This window comes from Rhinolophus ferrumequinum, chromosome 19 (genome assembly GCF_004115265.2).
Source record: "Rhinolophus ferrumequinum isolate MPI-CBG mRhiFer1 chromosome 19, mRhiFer1_v1.p, whole genome shotgun sequence".
Taxonomy (NCBI): Eukaryota; Metazoa; Chordata; class Mammalia; order Chiroptera; family Rhinolophidae; genus Rhinolophus; species Rhinolophus ferrumequinum.
The window spans coordinates 29700114-29720887 of NC_046302.1; the positions used below are offsets into that span (position 1 = coordinate 29700114).

Consider the following 20774-nt stretch of genomic DNA (forward strand, 5'->3'; position numbering starts at 1 on the left):
AGCAGAGAATGAGGCCATGATGAGGGCCCCCCAGAAACAGCCCTCGAGTGGCTGCATGCACACCCTGTCTGTCTGCATGATGCTAGGAGAGCTGGTTGATTCCCAACGTCCCCCAGGAACCAGCAACCACAGGGTAGGCCAGGCAGGGGCAGGGCCCCAGCCCCTGGGAGCCCTCCTGCACCTGCCCCATGGCATATCCTTCGGGTGCTGTGGGTCGGGCCTTCTACCCCCAGTCAAAAGCCTGGCCCATGTGAGACATTCGGTTGGAAGAGCAAAGGGTCAAAGGCAGTCAGGAGTGGTCTGCGCTCCTCTGAGTGGAAGGTTAGCAGTGGGCCCACGAGGAGGTGGGGCCCAGCTGGGAAGCTCCTAGCCTAGCCAAGCTGGAAGGCAAGTCCAAGGTGGGGGGGGGCAGGGGAAGCCTGAGCAGTGGAAAGGGGGCAGTGCTGCAGGACTATAAGCACAGGACAAGCCTCCTGTCCCCCTCACTGCCTGGGCCCTTCCAGCCCCAACCCCACTCCGGAGGGAACCAATTGTCTCCTCCTTCCACTCTGAGATGGGACGCTGTGGGGACAGAGTCCCAGAGAGCAGTTTCCAGGCTCTCAACCTCACGTGGAAAGGTGCTGGCTCGGGTAGTAGATGGTCATCAGCTGTGACTAGTTGACCACCAACTATAACCAGTTAGCCATCGGCGACTGATATAACTGCCGTGGCTGAGCTAGCAAACGCGGATTGCAGCTATCAAGTGGGGTTGGTTGGTTGGCAGAGAAGCAGATGGCGGATTGTGGATTGTGTGGCTCCTGCTTCCTGTGTCTCCAACCCAGCCGCCAGCGAGAATATAGTGGTATGACTCCCCTATCTATGGCTCCGTGGGTGTTCCTTTTTGGCCTCACCATGTCCTGCATTCTTATGTGGGGAGTGGGACAAGAAACCCCACATGACAGATGCCTGACTTGTCTGTGCCCACGACAGGTCAGAATGAAGAGAGAATGGGAATCAGAAAGTAAAGCTTAGAACAAAACTCAAAGTTTACCTGCCAGATGGGGGAACAAGGAAAGCAGCAGGCGGGGAGGGCTGCAGGCCAAGGACAAAGGAGAAAAGATGTCCAGCAATTAAGTCAAAGAGCCTCTGTAGCAGATTGAGACAGAGGGTCAGGGGCCTCCTCAAGAATGGCGGAGTCTGGAATGGGGTAAGACTTGGGGGAAACAAGAGGAGAATTTACTTCCTGACGGTCAGTGCCCTTGGTGAGGTGCGGCTGGATTTCAGGGCAGAAGTGGGCTGCACGGGCATCCCAGCAGCTTTCCCACCAGCCAGGGCAAGCAGGGCAGACTGAGGCGTGCAGTAAGAGGGCAGTGGGCAGAACCCCACTGTGCAGGACCCTGGGTGGCCCCTGTCGTGGGAGATCTCATGACAACGTGCCTGGGAGTTTGGAGGGGAAGGGTTGTGCCAGAGACCAGACCCCGTGAAGGAGCCTGACCTGTGAGTGTCAGCAAAGGCCTGGCTTCCCTGGGAGAATAGCTCCTGGCCCCTCGCTGCCCCTCACTGGGGCTGCTCTTATTGTGCCCACTGCCGGACACACAGACTGTTGCAGCACGATGGACGCAGCGGAGGGAACACTGAGAAGCACAGCCTCAGCCATCACCCAGCTCTGCTTGGCCCAGGCTAGGACTTCAGGGAAGAACCAGAGAACCTTGACGGAGGTGGGGAGGACCAAGCCTGCAGAAGTCAGGGCAGGGAAGACCTGGCTCAAGGCACGCCTCATGCACCGACTGCTCCAGAATCTACAGAAGACTGGCAAATCAGTGAGAGACTGTGGAGCTACCTGAAAAATGACAAAGCAGGAAATGTTAAAAATGGCATCGCCGTGCAGGGAGGTGGGTTGTAGCAGGAGCGCCAATGAAATAGGCCGTTGCCTTCCATTTGCTGCAGATTCTATTTGCACTCTATTTTCTTCTATTTACTTTTACACCCTCAAAAAAAAAAAAATAGCGTCTACATTACATAGTCACCTTTCATCCATTTGTAATTCTCTCCCTCTGGGGCACCATACATTTCTTTTATGGTATTATCATATTAGAGAACCTAATATGTTTTTTCCCCTTGCCTTCCGAACACGAGGCTCACAGACGCTTTCCAAAGCAGGATGGAAGACGATACGGGAGGTGAAGGAAAGGAGTGACTGGCTTATGGCATTTAATAGAACTGGCCCATTGAGAAAATCTCTACACCTATTTTGGAAAGAATGCTAATGAGAAAAGAAAAACTATGCCTCTTAGCTGCTACTAGGGTATTTAGAGAACGAGGTATAGCGATGGAGAAGGGGTAAAACTTCAAAGTCAGAAGAAAAGGCCTTTTTTTTTTAAATTCTACACGGTAATGCTCTTACTTGGGGACTTCAGACAAATCACATAAACTTTCTAAGCCTCTTTCCTTCTCTGCAAAATGGGGATATGAAAACCAGTCCTGGCCTCTGCACAGATTTGTTGTCACAGGTAGAACAGCATAGGGTCTTCTGTTACCCCTGAAACAGGAATCAGCACTAATAATAAAACATTATATTGATGTAAGATATTAGAATCATTTATGGAAATTATTCACTCTTGTATTCATTTAACATTTGTTGAATTCATTTAACGTTATTATTCATTTATCATCATTTAGTATGTGCCCGGCCCTGGACTGAGCCCCGGAAATAAAGCAGGGAACCCCGCCCCTGTTTAGGACATGGTGGTCAGGTTGTTACCTGCAGCCAAATGTAATCCTATTTCACATCCAAAGGAGCAGCAGAGGGCTAAGGTTTGGAGCCCGATTGTTGTGGGTTGGAATCAAGCTTACAAGCTGTGCAACCTGAGGAACATTACATAGTCCCTGTGAAAACAAGTTTCTCCATCTTTAAAGAAGGCGGCCCACAGTCCCTGGCACAGATGGAGCACCGGGGATATAGCAGCTGCCACCGCCATATGCACCAGCAATGTCATTTGCTTCATGGTGACACATTTAGAGGTGACATGATCGCTTACTCCCCAGTCTCCCCACAAAGGTGACCCTCAGTCCACTCCTCCTTGGTGTGCAGTCTGGTTCTCATCCAACAGGTGAATCTCTAGCGCCTCTAGTACCTCTGGAAGGAGGAACTTGCCAGGGAGGCACACCAAGGATGACCCATCCACACTCCCAAGAGCAGGATTGCAGAGAAGGGGAAGGTCGCTGTGGCTGGTAGCCACAGAGGTGGCCTGGCTCCTTGCACATAGTAGGACTCGCATACTCAGCCCAATGAACAAACCAAGAAATGAAGGCCTGATCTGAGTTAGGCCTTTCATAGAAACCATGCTTACAAACATCTGTGTTTGTTGTGAACACATGGTGCCAGGCACACTCTTAGAACGTGAGCAGGGTCTTGACCAACTGTAGCGATAGGTATGGGACTCACCGCCAGGTGTGGGTTACCTTCTGGGGAGATTCAAGGCCCATTTCATGAAACCACATGACTGGGATGAGTTCAAAATTGCAAAATACCAACCTGCAGATAAGATAGATTGAGTAGGTTAATTTAAAAACATTGAAGTTGGTGAAGCTCTTTTGGGCAGAGCATGTCTTGGAGTTCAGGCCCCCCTCCCTGCTGGAACCTATACAGCCGGATCAAATACTGTGCTATCTTCTGTCCTGCCATCTTCTGACCAAAAGGGAGGCTCACCATCCTCCAGACTTTACCTGACATTGTCTTGCCAGACTCCCTAAAACTATTTAAAAATGTCCGCTTCCTCTCTACAGGCCTTCTACCTGGATCCCTGCAATGGCCTCCTAGCTGGCGGCCATTCTGGTCCCTTCTAATTGTCCACTCTGCCACCCTCCTCTCCCTACCACCTCTATAAGTCATGCCACTTCTCAAAAAAGTAAAGCTTAACTCCTTAGCCTGGCATTTAACAACGCCTTACAACATGGTCTCTGCCTATCTCCAGTGACTCCTCCATCAGTATTTCATAATCCAGAGAAACTCACTGCTGCCTTGCCTCCCCCTTGCCACACACACAACTTTGGCCACACCATTCCCTCCGTGGGGCACACCCCCTCTCCTGTTCCTGCCCATCACTGCACTGGTATTGTTCCGGGGGTAGCTCAACGGTCCCTTCTCCTTAAATGCCCCCACTTGTCACCTCCTCAAGGGCTAAGACTGAACTACATTTTTGATAACCTCTTTATACTGCAGGTCTTTTAAACAATAAATCTTTTTTAAACCTCCCCTGTTGTAAATTCCATTAGATTAGGAACTGAATCATGTATGGTTTTGTGTACCCTGTGGTTCCTAATAAGATCTCTTGAATATTGAGGGTATGTAATAAATACTTGTTGGATAAATTAATATTTAATTACTTCATAAAAGTTCCCCTATTTGTCATGGAAATGGCCTTTTTCTTCCACTATCACAACAGAAGTCAATATCTCAGAAGCTTTTCTGATATCATTTTCTTGAGCACTGTTATTAATAATTTGTCTTAAAATGCTCATTTAAGTGCCCAACTTGAAGATAAGAGGTCGGCTTTCCTGTTTATGCTGACACTCAGCCATAATTATCTGTCAGAAGAGGTATGAAGACGTGTGGAGATGAAAGCTCGGGAGGTCAGATGTGCCGCCTTAAAATCCTGAAATGGAGGACAATTATCAGCAGCCTTGAAGTGCAGGGGACGTGGGGGCATGATTAATCGTGTGTGAGGCTGATTGGTTCTGACTTTCATAGAATTCAGTCTTCCTCCCCATCCCATCCCAATCCACACACACACACACACACACACACACACACACACACACACACACACACAGAGCAGGCCCTCTCCCCGCTAGGAGGGAGTGCCCCCCAAATGCATAGGTCTGGAGCTGTGTTCGTTCAAAGACCAGAACGCAAGAACCCATAAGGGTCCAGATGTAACTGACTGCCCACTCTTCCTAAATATGAGCTCCTCAGCCTAACTCAACCTTTTATTTATTGCTCAGAGTCATTACCATCACCATTAGTATGCTGGGCTGTCATATGCGCTTCTCTCCGAAGCTCTGTGCCTTTTCCTCTCAGTTGCTAAAATATTTAGTTTCTGTATCTGCTTTTCATAAGTTTTCAATCTCACCAGGCCTGTCAGATTCTCTGTGGTCACATCAGGAGCACTCAGCTTACAGGAGCCACCCCCCTGCCCTATTTGCAAAGGCCAGAAAACCAGCTAACCACGCTCGTTAGGGCTGTGTCTGAGCAAGACCCATGTTATTAAGGTAGAGAACTACTGGTCTTTGCTTCATTTATGTTCTAGAAGGTCCGAGGCATTTTCCTACTTGCCCCCTTGGTTCCCTAGAAAGGTCGAGTTGTAAGTAAAGAAACCCCACTTCCAAATGGGACGGTGGTGGGCAAGCTCTGTAGCAGTGTATCATCTCCACTTTGTGATCAGAAATTTAGTTTCAGCACAACAGCATCATTCGTCGTGTTAAATCAATGCCGCTAATTTGAATTTTATGGGTTTTGTAGTTTTTATTATATTCAGTTGGAAATTTGTTTAAGTTTTATAGCTGTATGTGAGCTTATATGTATTTGAGTAGCATTATAATAATAAAGCCAACTCTGGGGATCCATGAGAATTTTTCTCAGCTCTGCCTTGCAGAATCTTTCCTGGTTTGTACCCCGTGCCCAACACTTGACCTGATCGCTGGGGAGGCTTGTCCTTGACTCTGTCCTTGCCTACTGGTTGTTACTGAAGCAGTGACTGGCAATAAACATTCACACCAACGAAAGTACTGATGAGCCACAAGGGAACAGATTATAAGGCTAAAAAGCGCTCACTCAGATCATCCAGAATATACTGATACTCATTTTCTATTACCATCGAAATAGCCACATAAGTCTTCTAAAAATTAGACTCCTTATTTTGAGATCATTGTAGATTCACATGTGGTTATAAGAAATAACACAGAGAGACCCCATGTGTCCTTCACCCCGTTTCCCCCATGGTAACATCGTGTCAAGTAACCGTGACATTGACATTGAGAATGTCCAGGATGCACCAATCTTAATCATATTTCACCAGTTTAACATGTATTCACTCATTGGTTTAGTTTTGTGTGTGTTTTGTTCTATGCAACTTTATCACACATGTAGTTTCTGTCACCCCAGTCAAGCTCTAGACCACTTCTGTCACCACAAGCATTCCTTTCGCAACCACATACATCTCCCTCCGGGGCTGCAGCCACCCCGGGAACCCCTGGCAACCACTACTCTGTTCTCCATCACTATGGTTTGGCCATGTCCAGGTCATCTACATGGAATCATAGTCTCCAACCTTTTAGGACTGGCTTTTATACTCAGTCTAATTCCCTTAAGAGCCATCCAAAGTGTAGTGTGTATCAGTATTTTGTTCTTTTTTATTGCTCAGTAGTCTTCCACGGTATGGCTGTACCTCAGTTTGTTGAATGATTCACCTGTTGAAAGACACCTGGGTTGTTTCAAGTTTGGGGTGATTACAGATAAAGCTGCTATGAGCATTTGTGTACAGGTTTTTGTATAAACATCAATTTTCATTTCTCTGGGACGAAAGCCTAACAGTGAGAGTACTGGGTTACCTAGTGATTATATGTTTAGTTCTGTAAGAAACTGCCACACTTTTCCAGAGCACCTGTACCACTTTACTCAACATAACATTTAAAAATTCGCATCAAAAACTTGCGGACTCCAATCTGTAAAACACTCATTTACAAAAACTGACACCAGATAACTGAAAAAATCAGCCGAGTGTCCTAGAAAGATACAGAAAGGGAAGTGGTTAGTTCTAGATGGGCAAAAAAGGAACTCTTAATGAACAGACATTGGAAAAACTTAAAGTTTCGGGTAGTTTTCTGCCTCCTAAGTGGTGGAGGCTTGAATTTTGAGGCATTCTAAATGGCCTTCGGGCTATGCAAACGTGAAACCAGTCCCCACTTCCTCATGTCTGGAGGTCGACCCACTTCTAGTAGATCTGCAGACGAAGAGCTGGAGGATAATGTATAGCTGCCCCCGGGAGGTGCCTTTCCATCTACACAGACCTCTGAAGCTCCAGCTTTGGGGACCTCTCCTGCTAGGTCCCTTCACGGACCCTGAAAACATGGTCATATGTTTCTGTAAAATCTCTAGAACTACCATATTTTAACCGCCATTGATTAAGTCCACTGACTATGTCTACTACTATATCCCCTATGTCCACCTCTGTCCCCTATGTCACACTCTCCTTCAGGCCAGAATGGCCATGGCATTTGGGGGATCCAACAAGGGAAATAAGGTTGGGGGTACATATAGTTTGGGTTTAGCGGGATCCATTTCGTAGGTCTGCAGTCATTTCTCTGTGTAGTTGAGTTACTGCCAGCTGCTCTGGTACAAGAATGTCTCCCAGGAATAGTCCTACCAACCGCTGGGCTGGTTCCCCTGGCCTGGCCATGAAGGCTGAGGGTCCATGGTCGTACTGTAACATGAACATGCTTTGGGTACCCCATCAACAGAAGTATGTGGGTAGGAGGAGAAACAAGGTTTGAAATCACAGAGTCCATAGCTGGTCTGTGGAAAATTTTTTGAATCACCAGGTGTGTAAAACTGTCAGCAAAGGACTCAGTTCTTATCGACCGTATTCAGAGCGAACATTCTCTCTCATCAGGAATAGTCTTGCTGAAGAAGCTTTCACAGTTATAAACATACCACACTCTTTTCTCTTTTTTGGTAAACTTTTCTCAGAATCTCTGTGTTTGTGAGACGTAAACCTGTAAACTACTGCCAACACTGATTACGTCTCTGTGGAAGTCACATGTTTTATGTATCCCAACATGTCAGATCCCATTTTAATGTATCTGATACATCTTGTGCTGATGAAGTCTGTGGTTCCAGATGAAGTAAATTTTGATCGATCATGCTAAAAGAAATTATGCTAATTTGAAATTATGCCAAATAGAAAGTATTGTCTTTCTATTCTCTCTATAGAGTAAGATAGGTGATCAAAGAATATGCAGGCAAAAAAAATAAAATAAAATAGGGAAAAGCATAGAGATGTCTCAGGCAGCTAACTAATTAAAAGAGTAGGTCATTTTCCTGGATTCTGTGCACTGAAGGTATTTTTCAACATTTTAAAATTTGAAGTTTGACATGGTTTTTCCCCCCTCATTCCATGTAAATATTCATTTTTGTAACTACTTTATATTCACAGTTCTGTAATCTGCCCCACTCTGAAGACTGTTTCTTTGGGAGACACATGGCCATTGTCTGGATGGATTCAGGCTGTGAACTGTCATCTGTTATCATTTGGGTTATTTGGGAGGTTGTGTTCTGGGGTCCACAGCAAACGGTGAGATTGTGAGACAGACACAGTCATGAATTGTGCACCCTACCCCACCAATGGAGGAGGCTATTCTGTAGGCTACCCAGAGGTCACTCAGAGGTCACTCAGACTGTGGAGGGCCGAGTTACCCTGAAAATGCCGACGTTACGTGTTTGTATTTGAAATGTCTTTGGAAGCCACAGGCGGGAGTCTAAGTGAGGGGAGTTTTCCTCTGTAGAGAGTGGACCTTCCCACTGTTGATCATCCTGGGCTGGTCAGACCTTAGAGGTGAGTGAGAAAGGATGTGGGGGCAGCCACCTAGGGCAGTGGGGTCCGCTCTACGAGTGGTGCGGATGCCAGAACACTCCTGGGCAGGGACCACCTGCCCCTTCCTGCCGCGACTGTCAGCGACTCTGTGAAGGCTCTTGACTCTTTGGGCCCTGTGAGCCAGCTCATCCTTAGGACTTGCCAGTTGCTCTCTGGTGTCCATTCCTGCCACTGTCCCAGGGCCTCAGGAAGGCCAGGGGCACGCTGCCCCACGTCAGCCACCCTGTGGGGTTTCACAAGAGGGCCTGTCTTATACTTGGGGTCTGCAGCTTAGAGACAGCAGCATCTCCTGAGGCCATGGGTTCCCAGAGTGGGAAGCAGTGGCCCAGCATCATGGCCTGGAGGCTGTGCCAGGGACCACGGAGGGCTCTGCCCCAAGCGCCAGTGAGCATGTTCCTGGGGGACTCTCAGACATAGCTATGTAGTCGGAGAGGTGCAAAGCACCAGCAGGAAGCTAGTGGGGCTTACGTAAGCAGTGGCTCCCAAGGCCTTCTACAAATCCCAATGCCCAAGCTGCCTCCAGACAAGTCAGGGATAGGACCCCAGCTGGGGATGCGACCAGGCCTTAGGATTTTTCTAAGCTCTGCAGGCCATACATAGGATCAAGCCAAAGTGGAATGCTGCTTAGCTATTGGAATTTGGGCATTTAAAAGGAGACGTATCCTTATTTTACAGCTGTAAACCAGTGATAGCAGGAGTTTGCATTACCTGTATACTGTTGTGAGTCTGTTAAATTCGTCTATGACAATGACGGGAAATACCAGTCTCCATCTCATGTCAACTGCCTCTGTCTTGTTCAGCTTCCTGAAACTGCTTTCATGGCCATGCCCTCCCTCCTTTCCTCCCACCCCCACCTCAGTTCTTAAAGCAGTCCCAGCTGTAAAGAGAAGTGATTTGGGTCAGCCAGCCTCCCCACCCCGCCCTGCGCTGAGTGGCCTGTGCTGACCACTTCATTCCCCAAGATTCATTTGGTGCCATTAGCACCAGTGACTGTCACAGAGCTCTCACGCACCCCTGCAGGGCCAGCCCTCCCCACCCGTGCACCCTCCTCATTCCTGCTCAGGTTCCAACCCATGGGGGAATGTTCCATGGCGGAGGTCCTGCTGCCCCTACGCCAGAGGCTCAGGGTCCCATTACCACTTAGGCAGAGAACCCTAAGTGGCCTCCCCTACTCTTTAGCACTGACCACCCTGGATTCTAGGTCTCAAAACGCTGGCAGGTATCATCTGAAGCATACCTGAGCTGGCCACCCGCTTTGGAGCGAGGCTTCCCCACCTGGTAGATCTTCCATTGCCTGACAGACCTCTGTCACAGTACGTGTCGCACAGCTCATCCCAGGACCAGGGGCTTTCGACCTGTTCAGGGAATCACCGTTCTTCATCACCAGTTGAGAACTACAACAGAAAGACCATGGGAACAGGAGTCAGGACACGCGCACTTCAGCGTCGGCTTCACCATGGGGTGACTTTCCCATGGCTGCTAACGAAATATCGCGAACTTAATGATTTAAAACAACACTGGCTTATTATCTTTCAGTTCTGGAAATCAGAAGTTTGATCTGAGTCTTACGGGGTTAAACTTAAGGTGTTGGCAGAGCTGTGTTTTGCCAAGTAAGGAAACATGTTAGAAGGTTCTGGGAATTCAGATGTAGACATCTTTCGGGGCCATTTTTCTGCTTATTGTAGCCCCTAATTTGCTACGTGATCCTGAGCAAACCATCCGCCTCTCTGAGCCTGCCTCACTTTGTGTATCATGAAGAATTGAGCTAATGCACGCCTTTCGTTCTAAAATTCTATGATTCTGTCCAGGGATCACCAGCATACTTTGGGGAGATGGGGGCTCAGGTCAAGTGCTGTCTCCCCAGTTACGGTGGGAACGTCCCTGGGGAAGTCAAACAGCATGGGGCTGAGATCAGGGCCTGTACCCCCTCAGCATGTTTCCCTGCCCAGATGAGCCTACTGCATTAAATTCTGTTCTGAAGAAACCTGGACCAACATCTGAAATATTTTTAGAGAATTATGTTTTCTGCGCCCCCCACCCCCGTATCTTGAGTAAAGCCGCCTCATAAAGCAAAGGTTACGCTTTGCTGTTCTTCAAAGACTGAGATTTGCAAGTCCAGTCCTCCAAACGTTGTTTATTTTCTCTTAGACACTTTACTTAGTTAACATAACACATTGTTCTCTCCTGTAAACGCTGCCATCAGCCACACTGAGTGGAATGGCCCTTCCCGCCCTCGGAGCTACTCTGGTAGAGCTCAGTCCATTTCACAGCCTCCAGCAAGGCTCCCTGGAGGTGTCAGGAGTGGGGAGGGGTTTACTTGGAGCACCAGCTTCCCCTCTTCTGCTGGGTCTCCACTCCTCAGCTTGAGGAGGAGAGACAGGAGATATGCAAGGACGGGCTGGAAGGAGCTGGACAAGAGACCTCCCTTGTCCAGTGCCTCAAGGTCACCCTCCTAATTGTTGATAACATCTGAGGGGGTTATCCAAATGCTGGCTGTCTCCAGGGGCAAGACAAGCTTCCTCAGAAGCTTGAAGGGTCTCCCCACTGCCCCCCTTCCCTCCCCGGGGAACATGGCAGACCTGCCCCCATCAGCCTCTTCCAACCCCACCCCATCTCCAGCCTCCAGAAGTTCCCTCATTCCTACACGCTTGTCTCAGTGAGCAACTCAATGACCGCTTGACCCAGGGGAACATCCATCATTTTGGCCACAAAGCGGAGCAGGCCCGTAGGCTGCTCCTGCAGAGAATGACACGCCAGTCGTCCCTTCTTCCAATCATTCCTTCACTCAGCAAACATCTGTCAGTTACCAACATTTAGGCTGGCACAACTCAAGGTGCTGGGAATATAGCACAGACATACAACCCTCCTCTCGAGGAACTTACAAGTAAGGAAATGTTCTGTTCAAAGGGAAGGGGACAAGGGATGGAGTAAGGTGATAGGGATGAAAAGTGCCCGTGGCAAGGGGGGATTTCAGTGGTTACTCAGTGGAGGCCTCATTCCCTGGCAGTGACCGCCTAGCAAAGATTTGAAGGTGAGGCAGTAGGCCCCATGGGTATCTTGGAGAAGAACGTGCCACGCTGAGGGAGCTGGTGCAAAGGCCCTGAGGCAGCAGCCTGTGCAGAAAGGCTGCAAACCAGCAAGGAGGCCAGGGTGGACAGGAGTGAGGAGCAGAGTGAACAAGGGGAGCAGTAGGAGGGGAGGTTGGAGAAGTGAGAGGGTAGAGAAAGTGATAAAAGATCACAGGGGCTACCATAAAGTCCCTGAATTCAATGGAAAGACACTGGAGGGAACTGGGCAGAAGAGGAACATGATAGGACTTTAACAGGATCCCTCTCGCTGCTCCATGGACAACAGACGATATGGAAGCAAGGGCAGGAGCAGGGAGACCAGTTAGGAGGCTACTGCAGAGACCTAGGCAAGGGATGCTGGTGGCTGGCACCAGCACGGCAGCAGTGTGGATGGCAAGAAACAGTCAGATTTTTAATATATTTTGAAGTAGAGCCAACAGACATTCCTGGCCTATTTGATGAGAAGCATGAGAGAATGAGAGAGGTCAAGTCTTTGACCTGCACAACAGGAAAGATGGAATTGCCATTAACTGAGGGGAGAGGAAGACCAGATTGGGTGGTGGAGAAGGGGACCATGTTAAGTTTAGAGGTGGTCGGTTTGAGATTCTGTTAGGCATTCAGGTGGAGCTAGCAGGGAGGCAGTGTACATACGTGCATGAAATTCAGGGATGAAGTCCAGGCTAGACGTATAAACTGAAGAATCACCAGCATATGTGATATTAAAAGTCACGAGACATGGAACAGAATAGAGAGCCCAGAAATAGGCGCACACAAATATAGTCAATTGATCTTTGACAAAGAAGCAAAGTCAATTAATTGGGAAAAGGATAGTCTGTTCAACAAATGGTGCTGGAACAATTGGATGTCTATATACACAAAAAAGAACTTAGACACATCTCCCGACAAAAATTAACTCAAAATGGAGCAAAGACCAAAATGTAAATGCAAAACCATAAAACTTCTAGGAAAAAAGATAGGAGAAATTCTATGACCTTGGGTCCAGTGAGGCAAGAGCACAATCCATGAAAGAAAAAATGATACACTGGAACTTTATTAAAATAAAGCTGTGAGATTAGATAACACCACCAAAGGAGGAAGTGAAGAGAAAGATGAAAAGAGGTCCAAGAACAGGTTTGGGACACCTTCCAGCTGTCTTCGGTATCATTGTTTGTAGCCCAGGACTTGTTCTTTTACTGCCAGAGATATTTTTCTCTTCCCTTTCCTGTTGTTACCGAAGTTTCTGATTGCCGGGCCAACACTGGATAACAAACTGCTTTCCGTGGCGGTTATTTGCATGTATTCCAAGGCAACGGGAGACCAGAGCAGCCAGTGCCTCTGCCAGTGCTGACTGCAGCTTTCCCGTCTTCTGCTCCATCCTCACTCTTGCTTGGCTCTCTGTCCTCTGACAGAAGCAGAAAGAAGAGCTGTGTAGCAAGAATCTACATTTGTCACTGCAAAACCCCTGTCCTCTGTAGGGAGCAATTTTCCTGTCCCAGCCCTAATTCTTTACCCTTTTAAATCAGAGCTATTATTACTTCTCATTTGCATTGACTGGTCCCTTAGCAACCATCCCACATTGACTAGGATATCAACTTGCTTCTAATACTGCTAGATTTACCCAAATCTTAGCTCTACCAGAGTACAACTTAAAAACGGTATCAACAGAAATGTAAACAGTTGTCACCCCACGCACATATATGAATGTCCTCCTTTACAGAACAGTGGCACGATAGCCAAGCTGACTAGAAGGCACATTTTAGATGAATCCTGGTTTTCCATTGCCATCAGTAAATCATAACTTCCTAAGTTTATTTACTCTTGAAACGTTTCTGGACCCAAAACAGCACCACTGATCTTAAGCTTTAAAATTATGCATCATATTTAAACACGGTAGATAATTTCACAATACCTTTACACATGTATTAAGACTCCACCTTTTCCAGAAAGGAATTAAACAGTGGTGTGCTGGTAAACGAACTCTTGGGGTGGGGTGACGGGAGGGAAGACGTATTTAGTAGTATCTACCTCTACCCACGGTGTAAATACTCCCACCGTGGCTTGGGCTGATCTCAAGCTGTCAGCTCTTTAACAAGGGACTCACCAAATTCCTGGATATTTAACAATTGCAGTTTCTAGCACACCACTGGAAGGCAACCTAAAAGGATACATAAAATGCATCAAGGTAACAGAAGCAAAATGCAGGTGAAAAGGAAGGAATGAAATAAGGATAGAGGTGTGAAATAAACCAGAAGTCTGTCAATGTAAAAAGGCACAGTAGGGGCCAGCCCGTTGGCTCAGGCTATTGGAGCTCCATGCTCCTAACGCCGAAGGCTGCTGGTTCGATTCCCACATGGGCCAGTGCCAGATGGCTCAGGTGGTTGGAGCGCAGGCTCTCAAACACAAGGTTACCGGTTCGACTCCCGCAAGGGATGGTGGGCTGCGCCCCCTGCAACTAACAACAGCAATTGGACGTGGAGCTGAGCTGCACCCTCCACAACTAAGATTGAAAGGACAACTTGACTTGGAAAAAGTCCTGGAAGTACACACTGTTCCTCAATAAAGTCCTGTTCCCCTTCCCCAAATAAAAAAAAAAAATTCAGTCTCACTAGTAATCAAAAAATAAACTCACACACAAAAAAGAATCTTTAAAACAAAATAAGTTCAATCTCACTAGTAATCAAAAAATGAACTCACCAAAAAAAAAAAAAACCACCTTTTAAATAAAAGAAGACATATTAGAAAACCCTATACACAGGTTTAATACTGACATTTGGCTTTAAGAAACTTGTAACACTCAGAGGAGACACTTACCTGGTTCACAGTGTTCTTAAGATAAAAATAAGTCTCATGCTGAGAAGTGCCAGTTTCCTGTTCCTCAAGTAGGTCACATCTCTCCTGAGAGTGCCGGGGAAGCAACGACTGTGTCACATAGAGAATGTCCTCATCAACATCAGGGTGATGGCCTGACCTTGAGACTGCCATGAGGTGAAGGCAATTCTACAGGACGCTGGGCCCAGTGAGTTTAACCCCTGGCAGGTGGAGCTGTGGATGGATTTGAGTAATCCTCCAGGCTTTTGCTGAAGACCAGACTGTGCTGTCCCAGGCAGATCTCCCTACTTAAGGGGGTTTCTAGAAATCCCAGTGTTCACAACATTCCTATGATGGGGCTTCTGCAAGCTGATCTACACGCTGGGTCCCAAGATCCAGAGCTTTGGTCTAGAGCCAGTTCACGTCCCAGCCAGATCAATCCAGAGCCTTTGAGTCAATCAATCCACAACGCTTTGACTCTTGTAGTTTGAATGGCTGACCACTCCATTTGAGGGGGAGCTCCTAATTGCTCTGGTTCCCCAGTCCCGACTTGCCCTTCCCGGTTCTCCCCTTTTCCTCCTTGGCACCCCTATGGCTAAGCTCACGTCAGCACCGGCACACATCTCCACCAACTGGCTCCATTTGGGTGAAGACTAGTATTTATGGGCCGGGGTGTGTGTGCAGCAGTGTCTTTCTGGGCAAGACAGTCCTGGTTCACTTGCTGGTCTTGTGCCATCCCCAAAACACACGGGAGTCAACAACTGGGTTTTTTTATTTCCTCACTGCTGCTTTTTACAGTAGAAGTGAAGACAGGTGGAGAGAGGTATTGAGTAATTGACAGTAATTACCAAACAGATCACAACAACACTTAGAGCACACAGCACTTTTCCTGTCCTAGAGAGAAGCTCGGGCCACCTTGGCCTGGTGTTTCCTCGATGAGGACAAAGCCACTAAGGTTCGTACTTCACTCCAAGTCCTGGTGAGACGCAGGCACCCTGGCCTCACCTGGCAGTGGACAGGTTCTCAAGACATCTGAGTCCGGGTAGAGAAATGGCAAAGGTTGTCTCCTGGGGCATGTCCCATTCTCCCCTAGCCAATATGCCTATTCTTTCACCCTGGGTCATTTTACTCGCGAACCCAGTGCTGCCTATGCTATGGGATACGGCCAAGCCACAGCTCTGCAAGGGAACTCGAAGGCTGTAGAGCTCCTCCAGAAAAAGGCATTTGACAGAGGCCACTGTCTTAACTTTAGTCCGCAGGGGAAAAGATACTCGAGGTAAAGGAAACAATCATCTGTGTATCTGGGGATATGTGTGCGTGCACGCATGGGGTTTCTTCTTTTCCATAAATTCTGATAGCCCTCTATTAAATGCTTACTTCAGACACAAATTATAGCCAGATATAGGAAAATATAGAAACTAGAAAAGAAAAAGCTTATTTTCTGAAAAGAATTGGAATATTTCTCGGTTAATTATGAGGAAAAAGTGTCCAGGACTCTTTTTGAGCACTCTTTGCAGAAATGTATTCATTCCATTAAGGATCTTTCTGGGGTAAAGCAATTAGTGGGTACATTGAGCCAAGTCTGCTCTCTGGGCACATGGAACCCACCTCTCACTCTCTGATGCACTAAAATCAAATCTCAAATCAGCTGTTGATTGGTTGATGGACCCTATAAAACTTCAAATGTCTGGTGGACAAATGTTACATATGCGGTCTGACAATTAAGTTTGAGAACATACTGCAACAAATGTTGCTAACCTTTTTTGATATCAGAGGGATTATTCATCATGAATTTGTACCAACTGGACAAACAGTTAACCAAGTTTACTATTTGGAAGGGCTGAAAAGGTTGCATAAAAAAGTTAGATGACCTGAACCTTTTGTCAACAATTCATGGCTCTTGCATCGCGACAATGCACCAGCTCACACGGCACTGTCTGTGAGGGAGTTTTTAGTCAGTAAACAAATAACTGTATTGGAACACCCTCCCTACTCACCTGATCTGGCCCCCAATGACTTCTTTCTTTACCTGAAGATAAAGGAAATATTGAAAGGAAGACATTTTGATGACATTCAGGACATCAAGGGTAATATGACAACAGTTCTGATGGACATTTCAGAAAAAGAGTTCCAAAATTGCTTTGAAGGGTGGACTAGGCGTCGGTGCATAGCTTCCCAAGGGGAGTACTTCGAAGGTGACCACAGTGATTTTTAGCAATGAGGTATGTAGCACTTGTTCTAGGATGAGTTCGCGAACTTAATTGTCATACCTTATATAAGGAATGTAGTTGCAGGAAGCTTTCCACCTGTTCATTACAAGACAAATTCTTTCTGGAGGCTAACAAAAGAGTGAGTGTGTTTTGATAGGATTTACAAGGCCCAATCTGACATTGTGCATCCCAAATAAATGCATATACACAGTTTTACAGTAGCTCTCCTCATGGTAGGTCAAAGTCTTCCCTTGTCCTCTTTTCATGAGTCAGATGGAGTGAGTAATAAACCTCCCTCTCTGTCTTGCAGTCTACCCCACACTACCCTACTGTGCAGCCCCTCAGGACTTCGTCTGAGAGATGCAGGCAGGGCCCGAGGCCAGCACCATCAGAGCACTCCTGTTCCCCCTGCTGCGGGGTTTGGTTCAGGCATGGGCTTCAGCAAATGTGGCCCAAGCAGAGTAAAGCACAGGGCTTTCATCAGAAGCAGCTGGCAGCCCCAGCCCCTGCCGAGGGAAGCAGCCTCAAGAAAAAGTCAACACAGAGGAGAGCCAAGCTACCGGGTATCTCCCAAAATAAGACTGGGTCTTATATTACTTTTTGCTCCAAAAGATACATTAGGGCGTATTTTCAGGGGATCTTATTTTTTCATGTGCAACAATCTACATTTATTCAACTACAGTCATGCCATCTTCTTCTGGAACATTGTCATAATGTACTAAATACGTCCGTCTGGCTGACGATCTTAACTGGGGCTTATTTTCGGGGTAGGTCTTATTTTTGGAGAAACACGGTAGGAGAAACTAAGGGAACTAGAGCCAGAAGCAGAACCTTGAGCAAACCACACATGAAGCCCAAGGAACACTCATGTCACAAAATCCAGTGAATCTCCTCTAATGTTCAAGCCTGTGCGTTAGATGCAACCCAAATCTGCAACCCAAAACATCCTAACTAAAACACCACATGTCTTCAGAATTATTAAACGATTAATAGAACGGAAACTAGCAACATCTTGTAGAATAGGCTTTAGAAATCCTGGCTTTGAAAGGTGTTACACTCAGGAAGACCGAACAACCAACAGTGGCTTTGTATTTTCATGGGGGCAGTGACACTTCTAATAATTCATGCATCATTTTCTACATACTGCTTCAAGAGGATTTGAGTCAGGTCACAATAAAAAGACCTATGTATTAGGACAATTGAAATAAGAATTCACTATCCAGGGAAAGAGACGAATACATCAGGAAACAAGTCAAGTATCATTGCTAACACTGGAACATACATTTTTCACTCAGAGTATCCTGGCAGCTAAGATTAAAAAAAAAAAGAGTAGTTTAATTTTTTCCCCTTTCCGCTCAGTCTCGATGTGGCCTCTTCTTTACATCCTTAGGTATAGGGGTTCTATTCAGCTAGCCTTCAGATGATTCTTAAAGTTAATTGTTCTATAATTTAGTTGTAATTTTAATCTGGACAGGGGAGGCAGCAGGCACAGCATTTACTTATTCCGCCATCTTGACTCTGAAGAGTAGCTTAATTTTTACGTAACTCTTATTACCTGCAAAAGAAAAACATCCCTATCTCCCACAAGATATGACACTTTTCCTAGCAGTAAGTAAGCTCTAGAGTGGTTGTAGTCAATTTGGAAAGTTTAGGCCCCTGAATGCTGACATTAGCTGAACCACTTCAGCTTATCTATATTTAGAGGGTCAACAAAAGTGTCAACATTAATCTAAGTATTGGCAGTATTAGAATGCTACCAGGTTCTGGCAGAGAAACGTTTACATCAGCACTTACAAGAAAAGCACAGTGGGTTGCAGTGAATTTTTTTGAAGAAAGTACAATGTGATAGCAACCCCACAAGGCTGTAGTCAGCAGCAGCAGGAGGGCACACTGAGGGCTGGAGCTCCGCAGCCCCTCTGCACCCCGAGAACAGACAGAGTAGGAAGGTGGAGAAGCCGAGGGATGAAAAAGGAGAAGGGAGACCATGTGGGAGTCGTCGTAGGGTCAGCTAAGCTGCAAGACCCTGATGCACACAGCAAGAGAGAGAAGGTGTGCTTCATCAGTGTGTGCTGTGCTGACACAGGGCGGAGATGTCACGGCTAATCAGTGATGGAGCGAGGGCTCTGATCTAAGATGGCTGCAAAGCCCACTGCTCCCCTCTGGTGACCATGTCCATCCCATCCATCCCTTCTAATTAGAGCTGCAGCTACAGAAGACAGTTTCATGGGAGCTGTGACAGGCCCTCCAGCTTGTGCTGGCACCTTTCTGCATTCCCACACACTATTCCACTCTACCTGCATTCAAGAAGCACAAGACAGTGAAGAGCCCCAGGTAGTCTTCAATCAATAGGCAGTGGGAGCCAGTGGAGAAATGCTCCAGGCTGTGGCCTTTGGCAGATAGCTCTGAGTGGTCTCTGCTTCCCACAGGTCGTGACAGAATCAAGCCCCTACCGAGAGAGAGATAACCTCCACTCATACTTGCTTTTTCTCCTCCCTGTCTCACTCTCCTCTCTTCTGGAATCACCTCCCAAGTTGCCTGAAGCGAAGCCCTAGTCTCAGGCTCTGCTCGAAAGCAACCAAGAAAAACCATCAGCTTAGGGACATCAGATATCAGAAAGCACAGCTCATTAAATTCTTAGCAGGTTCAGACTCTTTTTATTAAAACCACTGACCACTGCTCTGCTCTGTCAGGACAGAGAGGTTTGCAGAGGAGGAGGAGGTTTCCAGGGAAAGATGGGCTCAGTGCTCAGCCAAAGGCAAAATATTTCAATGAACAAATCTGTCTATGTGTTTTCTGAAGGTTGACTTGTCCATTTCAGAAAAGTCATGACAGGAATTACCAGACCACAGAGTTGTTGGACTAGTGTGGAATTCTCAATAAATGCATTTCAAAGTACTCTTTCTCTCAGGCAGTTATATACAATTGTGTACAGAAGTTGTATACAGGTTGTATACCAAAGGCTGATGAAATGGGTCTTGGTGGGGCTGCTTGACAGTTTCCTCCTAAATGGAGCACATGCTCCTAATTTGAAGCAGGGGAAAAAAAAGTACAGGTTGACTCTGCTGACTCTTTTTGTGTATTCTAATGATACAGGTACCCATTAAAAAAAAAGGAGGGGCCTGCCCGGTGTCTCAGGCAGTTAGAGCTCCATGCTCCTAACTCCAAAGGCTGCCGGTTCGATTCCCACATGGGCCAGTGGGCTCTCAACTCAATTCCTGGAGTCCGGCAAGGGATGGTGGGCTCCGCCCCCTGCAACTAGAAAAAAAACAGCAACTGGACCTGGAGCTGAGCTGCGCCCTCGACAACTAAGACTGAAAGGACAACAACTTGACTGGGAAAAAAGGCCTGGAAGTACACACTGTTCCCCAATAAAGTCCTGTTCCCCTTCCCCTATAAAATCACTTTTTTTTTGAAAAAGAAAGAGATTTTGGTGCCTGGAAGAAACCTATTCTTCTCCAAGCTCTCAAAGGTGTCACATTTCTACAATCTGTTTGCAAAGTGTGCGCCAGTGAGCTGAGAAAGAGACCTTCATGATTGCATTATATTTATGCAACTGTATCCAATGGTCACTGCAGAACCAGGGGTTTTCCTGGGGATAGCAAATGAGTCTACTGCCAGACAAGAGGTGGGGACTCCCCCTGAGCAAGGAGAGTCTAAGGTTACTATTTTTTTCTATCCATCACTCTTATCTCAGTGATTCAACTTATGGTCCAAGACATTATTCAGAAGATAAAATGCTACGGTATAAGAATTTCATTTCATGGGACAGTTCTCCAGCAAGGGAAGGGAAGTTTCCTCAGACAACAACAGGGCAAGCTGCTCCCGCTGATGCTGGTGTTTCTGAGCAACTGGGGTCTCTGAGCTTGGGTAGAGGCAAAGTGGAACTCAGACCTCTAGGAGGCACTGGGTAGCTGGTGCTGGAGTCTCTCAGAGGGGCAGGATGAGACGAGCTTTGCAAGTGTTAGAAAAACTACAAACATTACAAAAGGGATCAAACAGGAACCAGCTGCCCCCGTGGGAGGAACTGTCACCGCAAGGGCGACGAACCATTGTTGGAG

The 20774-nt window shown here is 47.0% G+C and overlaps 1 protein-coding gene across 1 annotated transcript in view; it reads right to left on the reverse strand.

The window, feature by feature from the left end:
• The window catches only part of LOC117011676 (uncharacterized), a 72173-nt gene that overhangs the window by 39299 nt on the left and 12100 nt on the right, over positions 1 to 20774 (reverse strand). Inside the window, exon 2 of the mRNA XM_033087180.1 lies at positions 9868 to 10024. Within this exon, the coding sequence (XP_032943071.1) occupies positions 9868 to 10011 (144 nt within the window). The 5' untranslated portion in view covers positions 10012 to 10024. The remainder of the gene's footprint in view (positions 1 to 9867; positions 10025 to 20774) is intronic.